The following is a 22549-nucleotide window of genomic DNA, read 5'->3' as shown; positions in this document are numbered from 1 at the left end:
TTTATTTCTGGACAATAAATTCAATTCTATGTAACACTGGATAGGAAACGACTTCCCTAGAGATAAGACTAGCAAGAATGGTAATTTTACTACTCTGAATGCCCTCTGAAAACGCTTCACCTTGTGGGAGTTTAGCACAGGAGAAGAAACTATGAGTAAGGATTTCTTACTTCTCTCCACATTAGTCACACTATTTAAGTATACAAAGTAACACTCTTCTCAAAGCAGTGCTGTATTTGAACACCAATTTGAAGAAACTACTGACCTCAGCCATATAGAAGTTTAAGATAAAAACAAGTGACAGTGATTATGTGTTTTCACAGAGAAGGATGAGCTATTCAAATCTGAAGAACTGTCATCAATTTACTGTTTTGTCCAGTAATAAACCTAAGTGAGATAAACACAGGAAAAGCAGAAATGGCACATTGATTCCTAGGATATCCTGATACCTAAATCCTGTCTAAATATGCCAAAGACCTCAGTGGATATTTAAGAGTATGTTGCCAGACAAGAATGACCTAATGAGAAGACACTTTGAAGACTGGAAAATCATCCTTCATATACATATATATACATACACACCCATATACATATATATATTTATATATATGTATATATATGTATATATTTATACATACATATATATATATACATACATATATAAATATACATACACACCCATATACATATATATATTTATATATATGTATATATATGTATATATTTATACATACATATACATATATATATACACATACATATATAAAAATGGTGTTTTCTGAATAAGTGTGTATCCAGCTCTAGCAATTAAAGGATAAAGCCTCATGAAAGAGCCAACATTTTAACAAATGGAATGTTTAAGGATCTTTCAGCAGTGACAGAGAACAAAACCAACAATCAGTATCAATCAATTTAGGTAGGAAAAACAAATGATGGATTGTCTAACTCTAGTAGAAAACATCTCCAGTGATGGGAATCTGACAGCTTGCTATAGCAGAAGGCAGTGACGTCCTCAAAACAACTGACAGAAAACCTAATTTCCTATGAGTTTTTAGCAAATTTTCCAGTCATTTGAAATTGCTTCTATGGAAAACAGGCAACCTGCCTATCAATAGGGCTTCACCACTGCTAGATCACTGCACATGATTGTTTCCCAGCAGTCATTAGGAGAAAGGTATCTGTGAACATTTGCCAGCACAGTTGAGTAAGTTTTTTTAGTGGTTTGGAAGAAGAAACTAGGATTCTTTCAACTGTCAGTTGCATGGGGATCCATGAACAAATAGTCACTCAAAAAAGGAAATGCATTTTGTCCTTCAGTAATTCACTGCCCTGAAACTAAAAATTAAAACAGATTCTTAGGATTTTCTTGCCCATCAGATAAGGCTTTTCTTGATAAGCCACAGACTAAACCCCAACCCCAGTGCCTCCTGGCAGTTATTCCAAACAGGCATTTTATTATTTATTGATGCAATACAGACCCTGACCAACAGCAGAAGCTGCCTGAGCCAATTTCTTTGCTCTGCTCCAGAACATTGACATGACATTTGGTCTCCTCTCCCAAATGTGAACTAGCCATCCCTAAAACTTCCAAATCCCTTCCACATCCCTTCCAAAGTTCAAACTGGGCACATCCAGCAGTGGCAAGAAATAAAAGTGGAGGACTGAAATTAACCTTTTAATGTGTTAGGAAAGCTTTGTCCCTGAAGAATCATTAGAGACCTCTTGAGCAATCAGTCCACTCTTTCACATTTATGTTAAATATTTCACTGAAAAAATGGATCATGAAAGAAAGATGGTAAGAGACTGCTCTGAAGTTATGGTGTTTCTATGACTTCTTGAAAACAGAGGAACAAAATAAATTTGAAAAGAGAAGATCCTTCATAAGATGTTCAGCAGAACAAAAGGAAAATTTGGGTGAGGCCCATTCTGTATCAGACTGAACAAATTCATTTATTAGCACTTGTCTTCCAGAGAAGTTTTGCCCAGGATTCATCACTGTTCACCACTCCATGTGTTAATAAGCTGATAACTGCTGAAATTAAGCCCTGCATTATGATATTGCTGATGGTGGTTCTTAGAAGCCTTATATGGAAAGGTATCTGATTTGTGGTTTATATGTGGGACTCCTGTCAGAATTAAAATTGTCAGCCTGGGCTTTTGAGATTACTATATTCTACTTAAATAGATCTATTATCTTTTATTGATGCATTTCATAGAATCACAGAATGGTTTGGATGGGACATTAATGATCATCTTGTTCCACCCCCTGTCATGGAAAGGGACACCTTCCATGTGTCCAGAATTGACCAGGTTGCTCAGAGTCCCATCCAACCCTGAACACTTCCAGGGATGGGGCAGCCACAGCTTCTCTGGGCAGTCTGTGCCAGAGCCTGACCACCCTCACAGGAAAGAATTTTTTCCTAATATTTACAGTTATAAACCTCAAAGTTTACACTAAAAACAAGATAAATATGTGCAACATGATCCAAAAATAAAATAGGTTTGCTCTCAATAGCTTGTTCTGTTAATAAATAAGATATTCAAATTCCAAAATATGTGTTTGCTCTGCACAATTCCTTTGAAGTAGCAATTAGGCAGGAGCAGCTGAAATATGTTTCAGAGCTTTCCCTGAACTAGGTCTGACAGTATTTGCTCTTAGTCATGCAGTATTTGAAAACTTTCTCTTTCAGGAGGTTACAAACAAGGTCAACCAAGACAGAATTTTTGTAATTTTAAATTAAATTCATGCTACTTGGGTATTTTCTTTCTGAATCAGACTTCCAGTGGCTTCAGTGAATGTTTTCTTTAACTTTATTTAGTATTTAGGTGAAATATCCCTGGCCATCTGGCACATTTCAGTGCTATAAAATACCATGCTAACTTAAATGAAAATAACTATAATTTTTACACATATATAATGAAAATGGACAGAACTGAACTTACACACACAGAAAACCTGTACTGAAGTACACCTTTGTACTAAGTACATTCCACTAAGCCCAAGCATTGCTATACAGATATCTTTCTATGTAATAACAAAAGAATTATACTTTCCTAAAAACCCTCTCATTACATTTTTCCTGCTGATTTTTGGGCATCTTTCAGTTACTTATAAAAGCATTCACTTTCGTATTTAAAGCCATTATTCTTCTTCACATGGATGACAGTGTCTGTATTCCTTCAATCTATGAAATGTAATACAATGGACTTCCCTCTCTATTCATACTGCATCTGTCTATGAATAGCTTTTCCTAAATGTATTCAGATATCAGAGAGTTTACTGGTGAACCCATATTCCATCTCCCACTTCAAAACCCAAAAGCCCACACCAGATCAGGTCTTCATGCCATGAAGAGAAGCCTCTCCACTGTTATTCATTATTCTGCTTTTCAGGATAACCCAGAAAACTCTTATCAGATTAGTCTGATCAAAAGGCAGCAAGTGTGCTGAACATTGTGCTTACAACAGAAATGTGGGGAAAAAAGAGCTGAAAATGCTGAAGCCCTTTTAAACTACAGGTATTTATCACCCAACATTTGAAGTATCCACCAGGAAGGTATTAAGAGCAACTGTCTTGACTTCAGGCTTAAGAATCTTCCCCCAAAGTAACAGAAAAGCTGGAGTTACAACAAAGATCATCTGAAAAGAATATGAAATTACTCTGTAAAATCTCATAGCTTAATAATAAAGTCCCTTATTAAGCCAACCTATAAGTGGTTCTACTTAAAGAGAGCTTCTGCCTGCAGTGGTCTCACTGATGGTGCCCACAGGTGAAATAAATCCAAAGAGCAGCACTGGTAGCTGTAATTGCTCCATGTAAAGAACAGACATTATTCATTAATAGAATCAAAGGCAATGTGTAAATATGCACCATTTGAATATATTAAGTTATTATCATGGGTCAAAAAATGATAAAAGCAATCTCTGCCACAACTTCTGCGCTCCCCAAAACATTATAAATCATGCTAAGCCTTGCTCATCAGTGCTTTTTAATTAAAATAGTACTCTGAACAAACCCTTGCAAGTGGAGAATAGGAAATGGTGGTTTTAAATTGGAGTCTGTTGGCAGTGACAATGACAGACTACTGTTTGGAACCTCTTTAAGGAAAATGAACAATGTTTCAAAGAACAAGACAGAGAAACAGAAAGAAAGAAGAGGGTAAAAGTGGCTTTTAACAGAAAGGCCATTTGCAGAGCTGGGAAAAAAGATCATGAAATCAATAAGAAATCAATTTTCCAGCTGTTCCCATCTAAGGAAATCCATCCAAGGGAAAAAAATAAGGACACTACCACTACAGCCAAAATGTTTTCTTTTTACATTGCTTCTTTTCCTCATCATTCTCTGAAATTAATACTTACACTACTATACTATCCCAGAACACGAGGAGCACATTCACATATTTATTTTAGATAAAAACTATCAAATTAAAAGAAAAAAAAAGTTTATGCAGAGATTGACATGAAGGAGACAACACAAAACAACATCGGTGCAATGAACTCCTTTTGGCAAATTAGAACTGTAAAGGGAAGGAACAGGCATTTTGTTACATGGTAATAACATCCCCCCCTCATTTAATCAACAGGGAATATGAGGCAATCAGAACAAATATGGGCAGCTACGACCATCTTAAGTCTGAGCACCATCATCAAGGACATTAGCAGCAAACATGCACAGACTGTAAGCTCTTGTTTTGGAGATTTTCATCTGTTTTCATCCAGAAGGAGCCTGGATAGTGCATATCCAACCAGAACAAATAAGGTTTTCATAGAATGAGAGATGCAGGAGAGGATTGTTTTTCATGCACCTCAAAAAAACCCCGAGGAGTTACTAATGAATATAGACAGCAACATTTAAACCAAATTACTATCAGACCAAAACAAGTCTGGTTTTCTATACACAACAGCAGGGAGCAGTGCCAGAATCAGGAGGACTCATTCAATAATACCAAGTTTCAGATAAGCAGCTTAAACTAAAATACTTAGAAAGGAATTTTATGGGAACTTTATAGGTTGAACATTGAGTTAGGCAAGGGGAAAAGCTGTCCAGCCTTTTCTCCAAAGCACTCCACTTTTTCCACAGCCAATGTCACCCCAGTTCCTGGGAAAATGGAAACATTTTGCATTCTCTCTCCATCTCATCCTGAAAACCCCAGAGCAGATAAAAGATTTGAAATTAAACAAAGCAATTATTTGAAGGGCTTAAAATATAAAACCTTCCCCCCCCCATTTATTTATTCTTGCTTGTCCTATTTACTATGAAAAAGAGCATTGGGAAGAAAAAGCCAAGAAATAATGTTTTCATGTTATGAACTTGCTTCCCAAAAGTCTTACACAAATTCCCCCTGAATTTAAGAACAGTGTTAGCACTTGTAAAAAGCCAGAACTCAGCGAACAAACTGCTTAGAAAATGGCACAATACCTAAATGGAAACCACAACATTATCCACAAATGGGAAGAGGGACAGCATGGACAAAAGATAATTTCTCTGCTTCTTAGAGATTGAAGCAAATTCAAACCCTTTTCAGGAACCCGAACAAAAAGCTTCACATTCAAACAACTAAGCAGATAAACTCACTGATTTAAAATGCTGCACATCATCAGGAAGCTATCAACATTCACAAGACCAAGATAAATTAAACACGGTGTAAATCTTGCAAAGTGACACTGAAATTATACTTGAACTTCATTCAAGAATTTAAATTCTTTTCAAAATCTTATGCCATCTGGACTAGCCCTTACTTTCACTAATATTTTACTACCTCAACTTCAAGAAGCCTTTATTTGTAAATAAAAAAATGGGGTTTTTTATATGGCATACAGAGATTTTTCTCCTTTTTTTTTCCTTACAGATCTTACCTTCTTCAACCCCAAACAGCAAGTGAATGTTAATGAGAAAACTTCACTTTAAAAACAGTTCACCATTCAAAATCAGCAGTGTATTAATAGCTCCAAGAAATTGCTTCCACATTAATCCAAATTTTCAGTTTTTCAAAACCTAAATTAATTATGATCTCAATAGGGAGACAGGGAATTCAAGCTTAAGGCTGGAGATTAAAACAGAATTTGCACTGGTTTTCTAAGGAAGTGAACTAAATAACAGGATATACGTTTTTCAATGGAATGGGCTCTCCCCTGTAAACAGTAAGACTGCAATTATTCTTTTATCTAATGGACACCTACATTCATATTTTGTAATATTGACTGGATCATGAAATTAATTTCTTAGCCATCCAGACAAACACTATTTGTGAATCAAGTTTCCCTAAGGCTTACCAAATTTGTAAGATTTCCTGCAAAACCAAAAGGACAGAAAAGTGCTGTGTATGCTGGGACAGTATCCTGGTGGTCAGCACATCATCTCCAGAGAGATGGGAATATGAATACCTGCAACAGGAATTTGAACCACAGGCCTTCCAGTACCAGAAAAACACTGAGATTTCACTTACAAAGAGAGACAGAGCAACACGCCATCTGCTCATTATTTTGGGTGAGATTTCATTAGACAGCAGGGTATGGTAAGATTTGGGTCTTCCCCATTTTTCATGGGAAACAGGACAAGCATAGTCTCAAAGTATTGTAATATCTGTAATACACATGTACTTCACAGTACACTTACAGTGCTAATTACACTCTCACAACACAGACCTAGGGTAAGAACTATAATCTTGAGTCTGAGGTGGGCTTTGTTTATCAGTTAAAGCCATGTTTTTCTGGAAACATCCACATATGAATGCTTCAGGAACTATAAATCTTATAAAAAATCCCTAACTTTTATGGTTTTGCAGAAAGAAGAAATAACTAATGTAGACTTTAAAGAATAGGTTTTGAAGTTTCTTGCTATCAGTAACTTTTTTCTATCCAACTGTTCTGTACACCCTTTTGAGTGGCCTGTATCTGTGTCCAAGTTCAAATAATTTTGAAATCTAAATAGAAATAATGCACAGTGCTCTTTTTTAAGTTACAATTTACTTAACATCAGAAAGCCTCCCTTGGTCTCCTATTTGTAGACATTCCATCTTGGTTCCATTTCTTAATACACAAAGCAATGTCATTGGAGCTTTAGCTGCTAGAAATTACACATGTGGTCAGTGCATTAGAAAACTCTGCCCCTGAGTTAACCCTTTTCTGAACACAAGAAAACATAAATAAATTGGCCAAAACCACAAATAAAGCTCTGACACAAATTTTCCCCAGAACAGGGAGGAATATTCAGATCTGACAGTCTTCCAAAGTAGTGTTGAAGCAAGTCTTGGCCACAACATGCTGGACTGATGAGTTATTTTTTTAGTGTAGACATTCCATACTGCCAGAGCAACAGGTTTTAAATTTAAATTCATGTTTAAAGTTACTAATGCATAAAAATGTGATTATGAACTCAGATAAAACTCACTTTGCATTTAACACAATTAAGCAGCCAAAACAGGACTTGACAGAGCATCATCACAAATATATTCATGCAAAGTACAGAAGTGAAAGACTGGTAGAATATTTGCAAAATATTTGCCTTTATAAAATGAAAACAGCATCAAATAAAAATCTAGTCTTAAAAACCTTCAGTCCCACTGCTGTGTTTCTAATTTGGAAAAAAGCCTCAGAGGTTGGAAGCTGAGAAGAAGACAACAGCAGGACGAGGCCAAGAGCAACAAATGTGATGAGGCAGTAACTGAGACTGAGCAGTTCTGTTCTAACCCATGTTTGACTCAACATTTGCTAAGGAATTGACCTTACACTGCTACAAATTTCCTGCTTCTTGGAAAATTGTAGAAAAGCTTAAAATTTTCAGCTAGTATTTAAATACAGCTTCTATTTCTTATCGTAATGGTTTTTAAGTTGTCAGCTTAAAAATCCATAAAAATATTTTTTTCTCTATTGTACGGCATAGTTTAATGAGTAGAGAAAAATCCCATTTAATTAAGAGAAAAATGTTCCTGAAACCATCTGTAAGTTCTTCAACAAATGTAGCACCCCCTAGTATGGTTTCCCTCATCCAACTGTTACAAAAATAATCCTGGCCATGCTTCACACGTCACAACGTGCTTTCTCCTGACCTAAACAGCTGAGGAAAGAAAAATGAGAGTCCTGCTAGTCTTCAGAGAAAGTTTATCACAGCAACCAGAGCAGTGAGTTATAAAGCTGGCTGGCTGTAGAGGCTGGAATTTTTCCTATATAAGCTGATGCTACAGCTATTAAAGAGTCAGTCTTCAGAGAAAATGATAAGGAACTGTCATTTAGTGGCTTCAAGAGCTTCATCATGGTACTAACAGTGTGGTGGGGTCTCAGGAGGAATGAGTCCTGCAGCTGAGACTCATACATAAGTGAGACTGGCAACAGTGGAGTGGGAAAACTGCTTATATTGAACTGGAAAGACGTGCCACTATTGCTGCTAGCCCAGTACATTGTGTGACTTCTGCAGAGAAAGCCAAAGCATTCAAAGGCCACCAATGCACAGAGCCCAGAGAGCTGACAGAAGACAGAGGCAGCTCACTCTGAGCAGAGCTTTCTGTAATGGGCAAGATTCTGGAACACTTCCCTGTGGGCTCTAAACACAGGACAGCAGTGTTCACAGTTTTCTTGATCTTACATTAAAATGCATCTCAAATTAACGACTTTTTGCCTGTGATATTTTTCCTATGTGAAATACTGCCTCCAGAAGTAACCCTTCCAATTTTTTCAGAATGAAATAGGCATTCTCTTTCCCATTTTGAAGACAACTATTTATAAAAAACCAATCAATTAATCAAGCAGAGGAAGGAAAGATATCAGGATAAGCAGGAGGCAGAACTGAGTTCCTCATAGATATTACAAATTCATTGGTTTCAAGGACTACACAGAATTAACAAAAGGAGTGAAGGAAAAAGGAAGCTGTAATTCATTGTCTGTAACAAGGTAGATTTAATAGCACTCAACAGAGGAAATGGGCAAGGACTTTACATACTGAAAGCCCTAAATCACCTTTGAGATATTCAGTTACAGGAGTGAGTGGTTCAAAGCTTCCATCCACACACAGTTTGCTTCCTCTTGGACTTGCACAGTTTCACATTAGTTTAATGAGTACAAAGCAAAGGCTTGTAAGCCTAAGGAATGAAAGACTTCATGAATCCTCAGGACTTCGCAATCCTCAATAGAAAATCTTCTTGTGGCGGGTTGACACTGACTGGACACCAGGTGACCACCAAAGCCACTCTGTCACTCCCCTCCTCAGGTGGACATAAAAGTCTCATGGCTCAAGATCACTCACCAGTTACTGTCACAGGCAAAACAGACCCACCTGGGATAAATTAGCTTATTACCAATGAAATCAGAGTAGGATGATGGGAAATAAAAACTCAATTGAGCAACACATTCCCTTGCACTCTTCCCTTCTTTCCCAGTCTCAACTTGACTCCAAAATTCTCTACTGGTTCCCTTACAGCAATGCAGGGGATGGGAATGGGGGCTATGGAGAACTCACCACACCTTGTCCCTGCTTGTTCCTCCTCAGGGAGAGGACATCTCCCACTCTTCACCAGCTCCAGCATCAGATCCCTCCCACAGGGACAGTCCAACACAAATTTCAATGTGAGCCCCTTCCCCTGGGCTGCAGTTCGTCATGAACTGTTCCAGTGTAGGAACCTTGCACGGGGTGAAGTCCTTTAGGAACAGACTGCTCCAGACTGGGATTTTTTCCCTCCCTTAAATACAATATCCCAGAGGTAGCAGCACCATTGCTGGGCTTTGGCTTGGCCATCAGCAGGACCGCCTTGGAGCTGGCTGGCACTGGCTCTGCTGGGCACAGCAGAAGCTTCCAGAAGTGTCTCACAGAAGCCACCCCTGCACCCCTCTGCTGCCAAAACCTGACCACAAAAACCCAATACACTTCTAAAGATTTCTCTGTAACCTCTCTGGATATCTCAGTCTCCAAAGCTTTGATGGTGATTAAAATAGCTTTTGGTACCCCCCAGTGTTTCTGATGTTATTCTACAGACACTTCCCAATCAACAAGACCTTCTTCTGCTCAGGTTGGCAAACTAATGCTTTAGTATTAGATATAACTAAGCAGGAATTAGTAAAGAAGGCACAGAAATACTACTAAAGACTCATACCATGCTCCCTTAACCTGTAAAAGACAGAGATGAGGCACTTAGATAATGTACTGCAAATGGACAGGTAAAAAAATACCAAGCATCAAATTTAACACTGAATATGCAACATACCAATGGCTTATGTTCCTGCTAAACATTCTTCTAAAGAAAAAATAGACCATCTAGGACTGCTTTTTCAACTACAGCTTTAAGTACTATATCCATCTAACTATATCTATCCCTGCTAAGGTATCTTTTTTGGAAGATAAGTGATCCAGTTCTAAAGGAAATTCTTTTTAGAAGTTATTTAACACAGCACTATTTTTCCGTACAGTGCTATTTTCTAATTATTCTCTGAAGTGAAGCATACTTCAGGATACTGAGGCAAGCAGCTGTTAGTTCCACACCCCTTCTACAGACACATTCCATAAATAGCAGATCATAAAGAAATATGAAGTTACTCAAAGAGGTTTCTATTCTACCATCTCTCTATGTGTTCTAGAATGTATGTCCGGGAAATAGGTGTACAATGAGGATTGATTCCTTGGAAGGCATTGTGAGAGAACCACTTATTTGCAGTACCCACTTTGACTAGTCAAGTATAGCCAGGGGGAATTTAGGCATGTTGTTAAAGTATTCTTCCTCAAAATTAATGAACTACATTAACTTCTGAATTTTTCAATTATATGCATAAATGTTTATATTAACAACATTGAACTTCTTCCCATATAGAGCTACAAGTGTTATATAGAAAACTGGTTTTCTGCCCAAAGGGAAAAAAACTGGTATTTTATTTATATGGTTTTGGTGGGGATCTTTGGAAGAAAAGAGGTGAAGGTAGGTGAAAGAAAGGTTTAGAGTAAAGCAAAAAATATCTAAATAGCAAATTTTTGGGAACACAATCTCCTTTTTTCCTAGTCTAAACAATGAAGTCCAGACACACTTGGCTGTAAAGAGGGCACATTAAAACCTTTAGTATTAAAAGCATTGTCCTTGAAGGTATTATTTTTCTATAAGACTAAATTCATTTTTATCACTATAGTTTTGACTTAATGATCTTTTTTCTCTATCTTACTGCTCTGTAAGTTCAATTTAAATTTTCCTTAATTCATAACTGCATAATTTTGTCATATACAACATAAAAAGTATTTTGATATGATTCTAATGTTTAATACAATAAAATCAAGATGAATATGTATGGCTTATTGAGGTGCATTGTTAAAATTTTAAGATTAGTTCTGAAGCTTTCATAAAAATACTTTACAAGTCCGATCATTAAACCACTATATGACCACAAAGATAGGCTTAGGAAGGAAGATTAGAATATTATTCTGTTTTAGTTGAGAATTAAAAGCCTACAACAATGATGATTTTTCAGATTTTTTGGAAAGCAGAAACCTAATATTAAACATTCAAGAGGCACATAACTATTTTGCCAAATGCACTGTATATGTCTTTATGATGGTATATACATATAACACGATTTATTTTTTTTTTAATTAAGCAGTTCAAGCCTGGAATGATAAAGAGAGATGATCACATTTGTCAGGGACGTTGGGTTAGCACTAAGGTGCTACTGCACAGAGTTCTGAAGGGCTCTGCCCTCTCCAGAACCACCCAGGCTCCACGCACAGCACACCCACAGCTCCACTTACATATTCCCCGTAGGTCTCCTGTGCCGGGGGCGGCGGCAGGGGCCGGTACCCTGCCGGGGGAGGAACTCCTCGTGCTCTGGGTGCCAGAAGTCCCCGGCTCCGACTGACTGGTCCTCTGCTGGGAGGGACTCCCCGGGGAGCTGGTGCCCCTCTGGGCACTCCTGCTGGTGGCGGAGGCACTCCCCCACGGCCCCTGCGAACACACCATCACTGACCATTAGACACGACCCAGGGCCTCCCTTCCAACACCAACCTCCCCCACATCATGGCAGGGCTGCCACAAAAAGTCAAGAAGAGATTGAGAGTTTGTCCTTTCTCTGTAGGCTTAAATCCGATTACATGCGCTATGCAAAAAATGCTGGAAGATACAAACTAGAAATGGGATTCAGAGATGAACAATGCACTGACTTGAGTCATTCTCACACACTCAGGCACACCCAAAACAATCTGCTGGAATCAGTCAGCTTCACTGGAATTTGACGTCTAGTATGTGAATTCACAAGCACAGAGTAGCAGCTTCATTGGAAGGTGTCAGGCAATATCATACTCAAACCCTGCACAGAGGAATCTGTGCCACTCCCTTCTGATCCCATGAAAGCTTCTGAACACAACCCAAAAATCACTGGTTGTGAGACACTGAGTGCATCACAAAAAGTACATTTTCTTCTGCTCCTGAAGAGATTTCCATCTATTTCAGAAAACATCCAAACATAATAAAACGTGCAGGGTGATTATAGGATATAACCTGATGTCCTTTATCTATTTAAGAATACTAAATAACAGTATATTTGGTTTAAAAATTCTGAAAGCATGATTGGCACTAACTTGCATTCCATTACTTTGGACACTTAACATTTGGATGAAAAATATAAGACTTCAGTTGAACCAGTTTTCAAAAAACATTAGATCCATTTAGAAGTGGCTTTTCCTCCTACCTCCCTGTAGTAAAGGCAGAGACTTAAAGAGAGAAATTTTCATCAATTACTCTTTTAAACAAGAAATCTAAACCATTGCTAATAGACATCTCCTTTTTAAGGAGATAATTTCAACCCATGAGCTATAATTGAGTCTGAATGACTGCTGTTGGCAAATAGAATTGTTCCAAAGAAGTCAGACCCTTATCATACACTCTAACAGATACATAGAAGGAAGCAAGGCACAAGCTCTACCCTATCTTTCTACCTACCCAGCTATTATCTAATAGCTTGAGTAGTAAGACCAGTAATTGAGTAAAAATGTCCTAATTTCAGTAGAAATTTCCAACATGAACAGCATGATAAAGATCCAGATTTGGCCTTATGATTTCCTATCCCATTTCATACAAATTGTATAATTTCACATCAATAAACAAATCACAAAACAAGACAATCATTTTACCACAAATAAGCAGTATTTCAAAAAATGCATCACTGAATGAGGAATGCAAAAAATGTAAAGATACAACCAGGATAGATTTTATTAATTTTATTACTGATCCAAACACAGTCACAAAGTATTTTAAACAAGCCTAGAGAGTAAATGATTTAAAACTGTCCTTATTAATTGGTTTTAGCTAATTTCTAGAATGCCTCCTCAGGACAGGGTACAGCTGCTTATTTGACTTCATTGTAGTGGGGGCAGGGGTGAGCAGTGAAGTTTCCAGACACAGCCTGCTGAAGTAATAGAAAGAAATAGCAAATGTGATACTTTCCAGGAGAAGCCAGAGAAAGGGAAATGAACCTAGTGGCATAGAATATAGTTAATACCAAGTCAAAAAGAAGAAAAAGGTCAGTAAAAAGATTCAAGAATCATTAGGCATAATCATGACAGCATCTTTCAGGCAGGGTGAAGGATGCGAAAACAGGAAATGCTCAAAAACATGGAAAAACATTTAAGGGAAGAAAAAAGCTACAGTTTTTCAAGGTAGCATAGATTTATTCTTGAGAAGTAATTAGAAAACCAGATCCATATGATGAGGTGTTTTCTGCATTTCAAAAAACAATTAATAGGATTGGAATGGTGATGGGTAGGAAATAATATTTATTTTGTATTATGAGATCATTTATGATCTTAACTTTTCATAACTTGGTTCATTCCTCCTACCAGACCTCTTAATCTGAGTTGTATGGTTCTCATGTGACTGCACCAGGCTGGAGGAGACTGGAAAAGCACCGAGACAGAAAACGCAGTGACAGGAGAGTTCAATCAGCACCACAGAGATCTGAGTTGTATCAGGTTATGATGCTAAGAGGAAATTTTTAGAAACTGTAAATTGTTATTTCTTTTACTTGTATAAAAGTTTGTAAATTGTAAATCCTTTTAATTTAAGAATTGTTATTTTCAAAGAAGCTATAGGGGAACCAAAGAAGCTTGACAGACATTTACAATGAACAGACTCAAAATACAGAGGAACCACTTGAACAGGAACCTTTGCACACCTTTGCAAAAACAACAGATCTGTTCAGGTATTGCTTAATTTGAAAAGGGCAGCTACACAAATTATGTTTAAAAATGCTTAAAAGAGAAAAATGTGCATATATGATATTGGGAGACAGCAATTCTGTGGGAAGTCAGAGCAAATACACAACAATTATCAAAAAAGAGTGCCTGAGAAAGGGCAACAGGAGCTCAGTAAGGCTAGAAAAGGTTTTAAAAGAGGTATCACTTGCAAGGCTGACCCCAACTCTAACCTCAAAGGAAGAATCCTAACAAAACAAAATACTCAGAAAAGCAGGTCCAAGATAACCGAAGTCATTCAATTGTCCCAGAATCAGGAAACCTCTCAGAGCAAGCCTCAATCACCAGAGCAGATCAATTCACATATATGAATGTCTACATGCACATGCACATTAAGGTTTTGCTACACAATCAAGAATAACTGAACAAGTTCCTCATGGTAGAGTTGTTCTTACAGTAATCCACTGGATAGTGCTGCCAATGGCTTAGAAACAAATTACAGAACAAAAGGAACAAATAAAAATACATGCACTATTTTTCAATAAACTGCAACAGAGGTTCAGATGCCTACTCCAATTTGTAGTTGAATCCCAACCTAAATGTTTTAGAAAATTGCTAAAAAAATCGAAGTTACAGGAGGGGACACTTAGGAGTTAATAACTACACACATATAAATTTATATATCCTACCATTGTACAAACCAATAGGTTCTGCACTGTAGCTTGCCTACAGAACATCTAGAACTAAGATTGGTCCAGAGGTCAGGACACTAAAAAATACAATTTTAGAAAATATAAGAGTACACACAAAACTTCATTACTCAACTGTGTGTATTCACAGACTAGTTTCCTAAATCAGCTTATTTCCTAATTAAAAAAAAAAAAAAAAACCAAACATAAAATAACTGGAAGTGCATCAGAAACTGTGTCAAAGATGACGAGCAGTCTAGAACTCCTCACATATCAAGAACAATTAAGTAGATTAAGACACTTCATACCACCAATGACAACTGAGGCTCATCTGATGGGTCCAACAGAAACATCAGAGGAATGGAGAAGGCTGAGGGGTGCCCTCAGCACAATCTGCACCTTCCTCAAGGCGAGCAGTGCAACAGGAGATGCTGAGCTCCTCCAGACACAGGACTGAACAAAACTGAATGAAGCTGATTTTGAAATTTCCTTCTTTCCTGGACTTTTCATCTCCTAATCAACTACTTTTGAGGGGTATCCATCTGCTCCCAAAGCATCTAAAGAAACTGCACAGAGGGTCTGTTCTCCACCCTTGCCCCTCTACAACTATCTCACCCAGAATTGAAAGAATCGTTGCACGACTGCTAATAATTACAACAATTATTTTACATATTTTATCTCAGCTCTGTTTTATCACATTAAGAGATACCTTATCATTAAATCAAACTTCTTATGGCTCTTAGATCACTTCCACTGCTTGCTTCTTAGTCCAAGGATATCCTTTCAGGATGCCAAATTTCAGGTGCCACCAACTCCCCTTGTCTTTTCTATCAGACTGCTTATAAGTTTTATTTCCTTTATAAAACCTTTGTAACAAGTTACACATTATCAAAGCTGGTTTGTCAGCCCATTGTCAGCCTTGATTACCAGTTCACTTTCTAAAATATAAGAAAGGTATTTTTTTGTCTTTATTTTCTCTCCTCTCTACCATGGTGTCACCTCTGTCCCTGTAAGAAATCTTCTGAGTGTCCTCAATAAGAACATCTTTTGAGTAAGAACCCATAAAAACTTCTTACAATGCTGAGTCCATATATCCAGGCTGATTTATTGCATGCACAAATAAGCACTGGAACACCACAGATCTGTCTCCAAACTTTTTGAGAACTTTGATTGTGCAATACTTTGGAACAAGGTTAAAGTGTCTTATTTTCAGAAAAGGTGAAATAAAAAGGTTCTTGCCAATAACACCTCAGAGTATGATACTGCAGTAAACAAGTACTGGAGCATTACAGGGGACTCTAGTATTTGAATTTCTTTTTGCTTTGTTTTTGAGAAAAACTTAAAGTACCTATTAACTGCAATTTCTATCAAACACACTCTAGTATTTGGTTATTGGCAGTAAACACACTCAGCAAATCCTGTTGCCTAGCCAGGTACTGTTATTGTCACTTCCAAAAAGGCTTCAGCAACAAAATGCTCACCTATGCACTTGAGTCCATTGTGCCCTGCTCTCAAAGAAACATTTTATTGCCAGATTATTACTGCTTCAAGAAAATTTAAAGTATTTGTTTCACCTTCAGAATCACTTTGGGTTTGACTTTCCTGAATTTATTAATCTGGCAGTGGTGAATCCAGTGAAAAAGTTAACCCTTCTCTAAGTTAACAATTTAGATCGTTAATTCTGAATAATTTTACTCCCAAAGCTGGGTAATTATTTGTAGGCTCTGCATTAAAAAAGGCTTCGATATCTGTACCATGGACTAGACTAAGTAAAGCAAATCTCAGTAACTCATTTAATATCTTTTATTTCATGACAAAATGGGAGGAATAATCTAATCTAACTCACATACCACATCATCCCTTGAAGATACTGTTATGAAAGCTGTTTTTGTTGGAACTTAACTCTCCTCTCATGACATTATTTCACTACTTACACTTGCAATTCAGTGTATGAGGAAAAAGCAAATACAAGAAAATACAAAGTGAAGCACAATTTCTATAAAACCATAAACACACTAGAGAAGGGGAGAAAAAACCTCAAACAAAAGTGTCAGAAGGTGCTAAAGTGATTTGTAAACACTGTGGAGTAATGATAGATGATCGTTAATGTCTAAAAATGTGCAAATGCAAAGTCTACCTTACTGTGTCCATTTACAGCATTACTAAAGTATTGAATTTTGTGATTAACATTTCATTGGTTGAATCCTGAATTTATTGTTTAAGTAAAAATATTTTCAAGAAAATCTAACACCAAAATCTAATGCCACTTAGAACTATGCTACACAATGTTAGACTCAAAACATTTGTGAATGCTCAGAAGGAATTTACAAGTACTGATCTAATCACTGATTCCCACTGAAATAGTATTTTACCAACTTACACACTTCCTCTTTGGACTTTATTAGCAATAATATTTGACATTTCTACTTTCTAGTAGTCCCACAGTGTTTCTAGGATTTATTTCCAGCACACTAACTCACTGCCCTTGCCCGCGGTAGCAGGCACGGCATCTCACACTCATCTCCCGCTGCCCTCAGCAACAGCCACTTCCATCATTTCATTTGGCATTTTGTCTGCTCCAGAATCACACTGATTTTTATTTCCAGTTTAGACTATCACTGGATGGCTGAGTTAGTGAAATTATTCTGATCATGAAACCCCAACTAGAGTCAGTTCACAGTTTTCCTTCACTTTTAGTGAAACAAAAAATTGGAACAGTTAATGGTATGACGATCCTTTTCACTATCTCCCCCCAGAAACATTAAATGAAAGAATAGCTTTAAAATAAAAATACTTACAAAATTTAGGACTAGTTCTTGAACACTACATTATTCAATGAGCAAACACTTGAAGTTCTTTAATTTTAGCATTCATAGTTCTATATTTCTGCAGGGATTTACACTCTTCAATAAACAGATCTAACAAATTTGGTTACCAGATGTGGATATATTATCTTAATTTGAGCACACACAGCTACATTCAGTGTTCCTCAAACTGTAAATATTTTTGTTTTATATTAGACATCTGAAAAATAACAGACTGGTTATTTGGTGCTGGCATTTTAAAATACTAAAACATTGATATCCAGATACAACTCAGATTTCTGACCTTTCATCCTTCCTGAATAAAGAAACAAACAAAAAAAAAAGCCACCATTGAGTTAACACTCTTACACAAGTTTTATTTCATATTTATATTTCAAAACAGTAATACATATGTTCATGTTTTAATTTTGTGGAAAATGGGAGATCAAAAACTAAAACAAAACAGTGAACATTATTAATAATCTGCCTTTGGAATAGATTCTGAGCTGGCTTTGTCAAATATATATTTTGTGCTACAGAATCTTTTGCACTTCACTACCTACATGTTCTCAAGAAAAAGTGATTCTTCAAAAAAACAAACCAGTTCATTCCAGACATGGCAGGAAAGCAGCTGGAAGTTGTGAACACACTGCAGCAGTGATCCACATCAGCTCATCTTACTTCTAACATATAAGACAGCAAGTTCTGACTCACAACTTCTGTAGAAGTTTTATTTTTCCCCAGACAGTGACAGTCATTCAACCATTAGGACCCAGCCATGCACAGACTGAAATGTGAATAATAAATTGAAAAGAAAAAACCCCTCCACACCCTCTTGAAAGCATAAACCAGAAATCTACCATTTCTTTAATGAGACTACTGTGTTCAAATACAATCTTTCTTAATCTGGGGTGTGAACTCAGCCAGCTCTACCTTATTGTGGCCTTTCAATAACTAAGTGGAGCTGCTTATAAGAAAAAGAGAGTAATTTTATCAGGGTCCCTATTGATAGGATGAGGAACAACAGCTTTCAATTGAAAAAGGCAGGATGAGATTTGAAATAAAGAAGAAATTTATGATGAGGGTGGTGAGACAATACAGAAGAGGTTGCCCACAGAAGTTGCAGATGCCCCAATTCTGGAAGTGTTCAAGGCCAGGGTGGGACTTGGAGCAACCTGGTCTAGGGGAAGTTGAGATGGTCAGTAAGGGTCCCATCCAACCCAAACCATTCTGTGATTGTAGCACTGTTTTCTATCCATAAGTGACATGAAATCATTCCCTCCATGCCACCCCAAGGTATCAAGGAACTTTTAGCCAAATTCTTACTTATTACTATCATCCTCTAGAATTTAGCTTTTCAAAAACACCTCAGTTGGAGTCACAAATGAGTGATCCTTGAATCTTATTGTTATTCTTAAAATAGTGTGAAGTTTTAGGGAGAAATGCTGCTTTAGTCGTAAAACCTCCTTAGAGGTGTACATTAACATGTATACAGTCACAGAAAGGTTTGGGTTAGAAGAGACTTTAATCATCAAATGCCAACTCTGTTTCCATGGGCAGGGACACCTTCCACTAGAATGTTAGTATGTGTATTTTAAGTCTTTGGTTAATCAGAAATCAAAATTTACATTTTGGTTGCTATCATTTATAAAGCCCTGATTCAGGATGGCAACACACATGCACTAAAGAATCACGGATTCCTAAAGAGTTACATTTTCTGGTTTCACACCTTCACACTAAACACCATGGGTCTTTCTAAGCTTGCTATCACAAAAAATTAAAAAGCAACTGGTATGATCATTTTATACAGTTGCCTCCAGAAAAGAATTTAAGATCATAATAAAAACAAAGGAATCAAAACCAGACTTTCACCACTTTCCCTTCCTGTTGTACGGAAGAAGAGTTATGTCAACATAGTTAAAGTGCTCAGCATGAACACTACAGAAAATAGAAGTGCTGTGATTACATCTGAAGGTCATCTTTAACAGTATTAGGGACAAAAACTTGGGGCAAGGTGGGGGAAAAGGAAATATCTATAGAAAGCAGCTGTATCCTCTGAGATCAATGATGAGAAAAGAACATTCCTGAATGTAAAGCCTGCAATGCACACACAGTTCTTTCAGAACAAATTTCATCCACAAAACCTTACTTGGCTCTAGAGTCATAAAAATTTAGTCAAGAAAATCAGGAACAATGCAGAAAAAAGAATATAGAGTTTCCAAACCACAACCATTAGGAAATTACTTACCACACACAGGAATGTCTGCATATGAACTACAATTTTTGCATGCAAACACAAATGTACTGTTTTCCACAAAATAAAATTGTTATCGAGCCAAAAATAGATTTAATAAGATGCATTATATCCAGTTCTCACATGTCTGATAAGGAGCAAAAAGGCATAAATTAGTATTTTTTTTTTAAACTGAAACTATTCAGGAGTAATAAAGGTTTCAAAAGTGGGAACTTAAACACACTCAACAGGATGTTTCATGTACAAAGGCTAGTATCATAACACCATTCAGCAGATTACAAAGAAAGGTTAGGATCAAGGTTTTAAACTTCATTTTGCAAGTCTTCTGAGGCTTTGCTTCAACTTCTCCTGGATATCTCAGGGATGCTGCCTATTGAAGCTGTTTTATCCAACTCTGAGACAAAGCCTTTAAAGCTTTGCTTCAACAAAAGTATTATTCATTGAAATCCATTTCTGCTAAAAAAGAATCAGAGCTTTATAACCGTGTTTGAGATCTTCAGCTCAATGGCTGTAGAATCTCAGTAGCAACAGAATTGAACTTCACTTAAGGAATATGCTAACAGAGCACTTCAATTTGAGAGAAAAGTGTCTTGGAGTTTAAGACAAGCCTTGAATAACGACAAGTCAAACAGACACACTTTAACTTTCCTTTAGAATATATGTGAAAAATGGTGATGAAAAACCACAATCTTTTACTGTCATCTCCAAATCAAACACTAATGGAATTTTAATTTACATTGAAGACACTTCCCTGAAGGATTCTGTAAGTTCTGTAACAGTTTATCTCTTGCATAAAATGCAGATTTGAAAAAATCATTTACCAAAATCCAGTGGACAGAACTTGTGATGTTAGAAACGTAGTACTCTAAAAAACTATTGACATATGCACATACTAGGTATTAACAGTGTAAATTAGTTATCAAGCTTTGGTGATAGGAAATGACCAAACAATAGCTTCTGTATCCCAGAAATATTACCTGAAGGGCATGAAAAATGAAATAAACTTTAAATAATACTGAAAATTTATCCATACTCTGAGTCTGTAGCAGAATCATTACAGGCAACTGTGGCAAAGTTACAGACAGCTATTTAAAAGAACAAAAAAAAAATCTGCAAAAAAACCCAAAAAAACCCAAACAAAACAAACAAACAAACAAAAACAACCACAAAAAAACCCCAAACAAACAACAAACCACAAAACACCAAAAACAAACAAAAAAAAAAACCCCAAAAAACCGTCCAAGACCAAATGAGGTCTCCAATCTGAAAGAACTCTTGTATGGCTGATGATTACAAGATTAAAAACCCAAAAGGTGAATCTCAGTACATAATTAACACTACTCAGAACATGAAAATCAAGAAAAGCAGTATATATATTTACACAATATTACAAAATACAAGAACAAAAATTTGATAATGGAGAGAATTTTTTTCTCCCAGCACACAACCCACAGTAAGAATAATTTCTTTAAATTAAGATTCACTCTGCATTGCATTTGAATCATTTTCAGGATATATGTAACTAAGCAGATCTATATAAATGGAATATTTCCTTAGTGCTGCTTCTTCTAATATGCTTCATCATCTGAGGTAAAATGCTTCAGGGTATTATTAAGAAATTAGTTCACGAGAAATGCATTGAAACAAGAAACTAGTTTACAACTTGCATTCAGAAAGGCAAGTTTCAAGTTGCATTGGCAAGAACTGTACACAAAACAGAAGAGAACATCACCACAATTAACAGTCACACTCAGGTGCCGCAGCCACAACCCCTGTATTCTGTAACATAAACAGTTATGAACTTAAATAAAGTTTTGTTTTCACACTTCTGAACTTGAAGGAGTTTCAACTGTCATCTCAGTACTGCAGTGAAGATGGGGGATGCTAGAGTAAAAACAATACATCTCCTGTGACAAAGAAAAACAGCAAAAGCAGTGGACTTTGCCTACTCCCAAATAAAAAAAAAGCCACTTTTCACAAAGCGCCACTCAAACAAGAAAATCCAAATTCTACCTCCAGAGCACTTCTATATCATTTCATCATGACTATGAAAACTTGGTAGTACCATAAAAAAAGAAAAGCATACAGTGTAAGTTGTAGATACTGCCTGAAATTCACATCAATCAAGGCAAGAGATTTACTGCTGTCAATTCCATAGGGCCCAAACACAGACTGCACCTAAGGAGCAACTCAAGACTAGAAATCAAGTTGCTCACAGTAGGACTGAACATCTCCTGTGCTGTGCACTGCTTCTTTCCAAAGGCAGCATTCCAGTTCCACAAGGGCATTGTTAATTCAGACCAAATGAACTAAACTTCCATCAATAAATGAAGGTTGTTTCCTCAATCTTTTGCTCTTCTTTTGGGAATCCTTCATGTCATACTTGGGGGAGAAATTGTTTTTGAAGGGAAAAGCTTGAAATGCATGGATTGCAATGAAATTCCACATACCTGGACAATGCAGGAACAGGCACTCCTCTTGCTCGAATCGATGCTTTTCCACGGACAGCTGGAACTTCTGCAGTTTCTGAGCCACCATTTAAGTATGTTAATTCTTGAAGCTGTGCCTGTCTGATTTCATCATTGTAGTCCTAAAACAAGGGGGAGGCAGAGTGAGAAAAAAAATTAATTAATTGTTTACTCACTACTCT

The 22549-nt window shown here is 36.8% G+C and overlaps 1 protein-coding gene across 3 annotated transcripts in view; it reads right to left on the bottom strand.

Annotated features, from left to right (window-relative positions):
• KHDRBS3 (KH RNA binding domain containing, signal transduction associated 3) overlaps nucleotides 1-22549 on the bottom strand; it is an 89966-nt gene that overhangs the window by 23371 nt on the left and 44046 nt on the right. For all 3 annotated transcript variants that reach the window (XM_071421848.1, XM_071421849.1, XM_071421850.1), the window contains exons 5-6: nucleotides 22350-22489; nucleotides 11717-11909 (exon numbers count right to left, since the gene is read on the bottom strand). In XM_071421848.1, coding sequence (XP_071277949.1) covers nucleotides 11717-11909; nucleotides 22350-22489 — 333 coding nt within the window. The remainder of the gene's footprint in view (nucleotides 1-11716; nucleotides 11910-22349; nucleotides 22490-22549) is intronic.

This window comes from Agelaius tricolor, unplaced genomic scaffold (assembly GCF_023055355.1).
Source record: "Agelaius tricolor isolate 1412-34295 unplaced genomic scaffold, bAgeTri1.0.p SCAF_2, whole genome shotgun sequence".
NCBI lineage: Eukaryota > Metazoa > Chordata > Aves > Passeriformes > Icteridae > Agelaius > Agelaius tricolor.
This window is presented reverse-complemented; position numbering and strand designations above follow the sequence as displayed.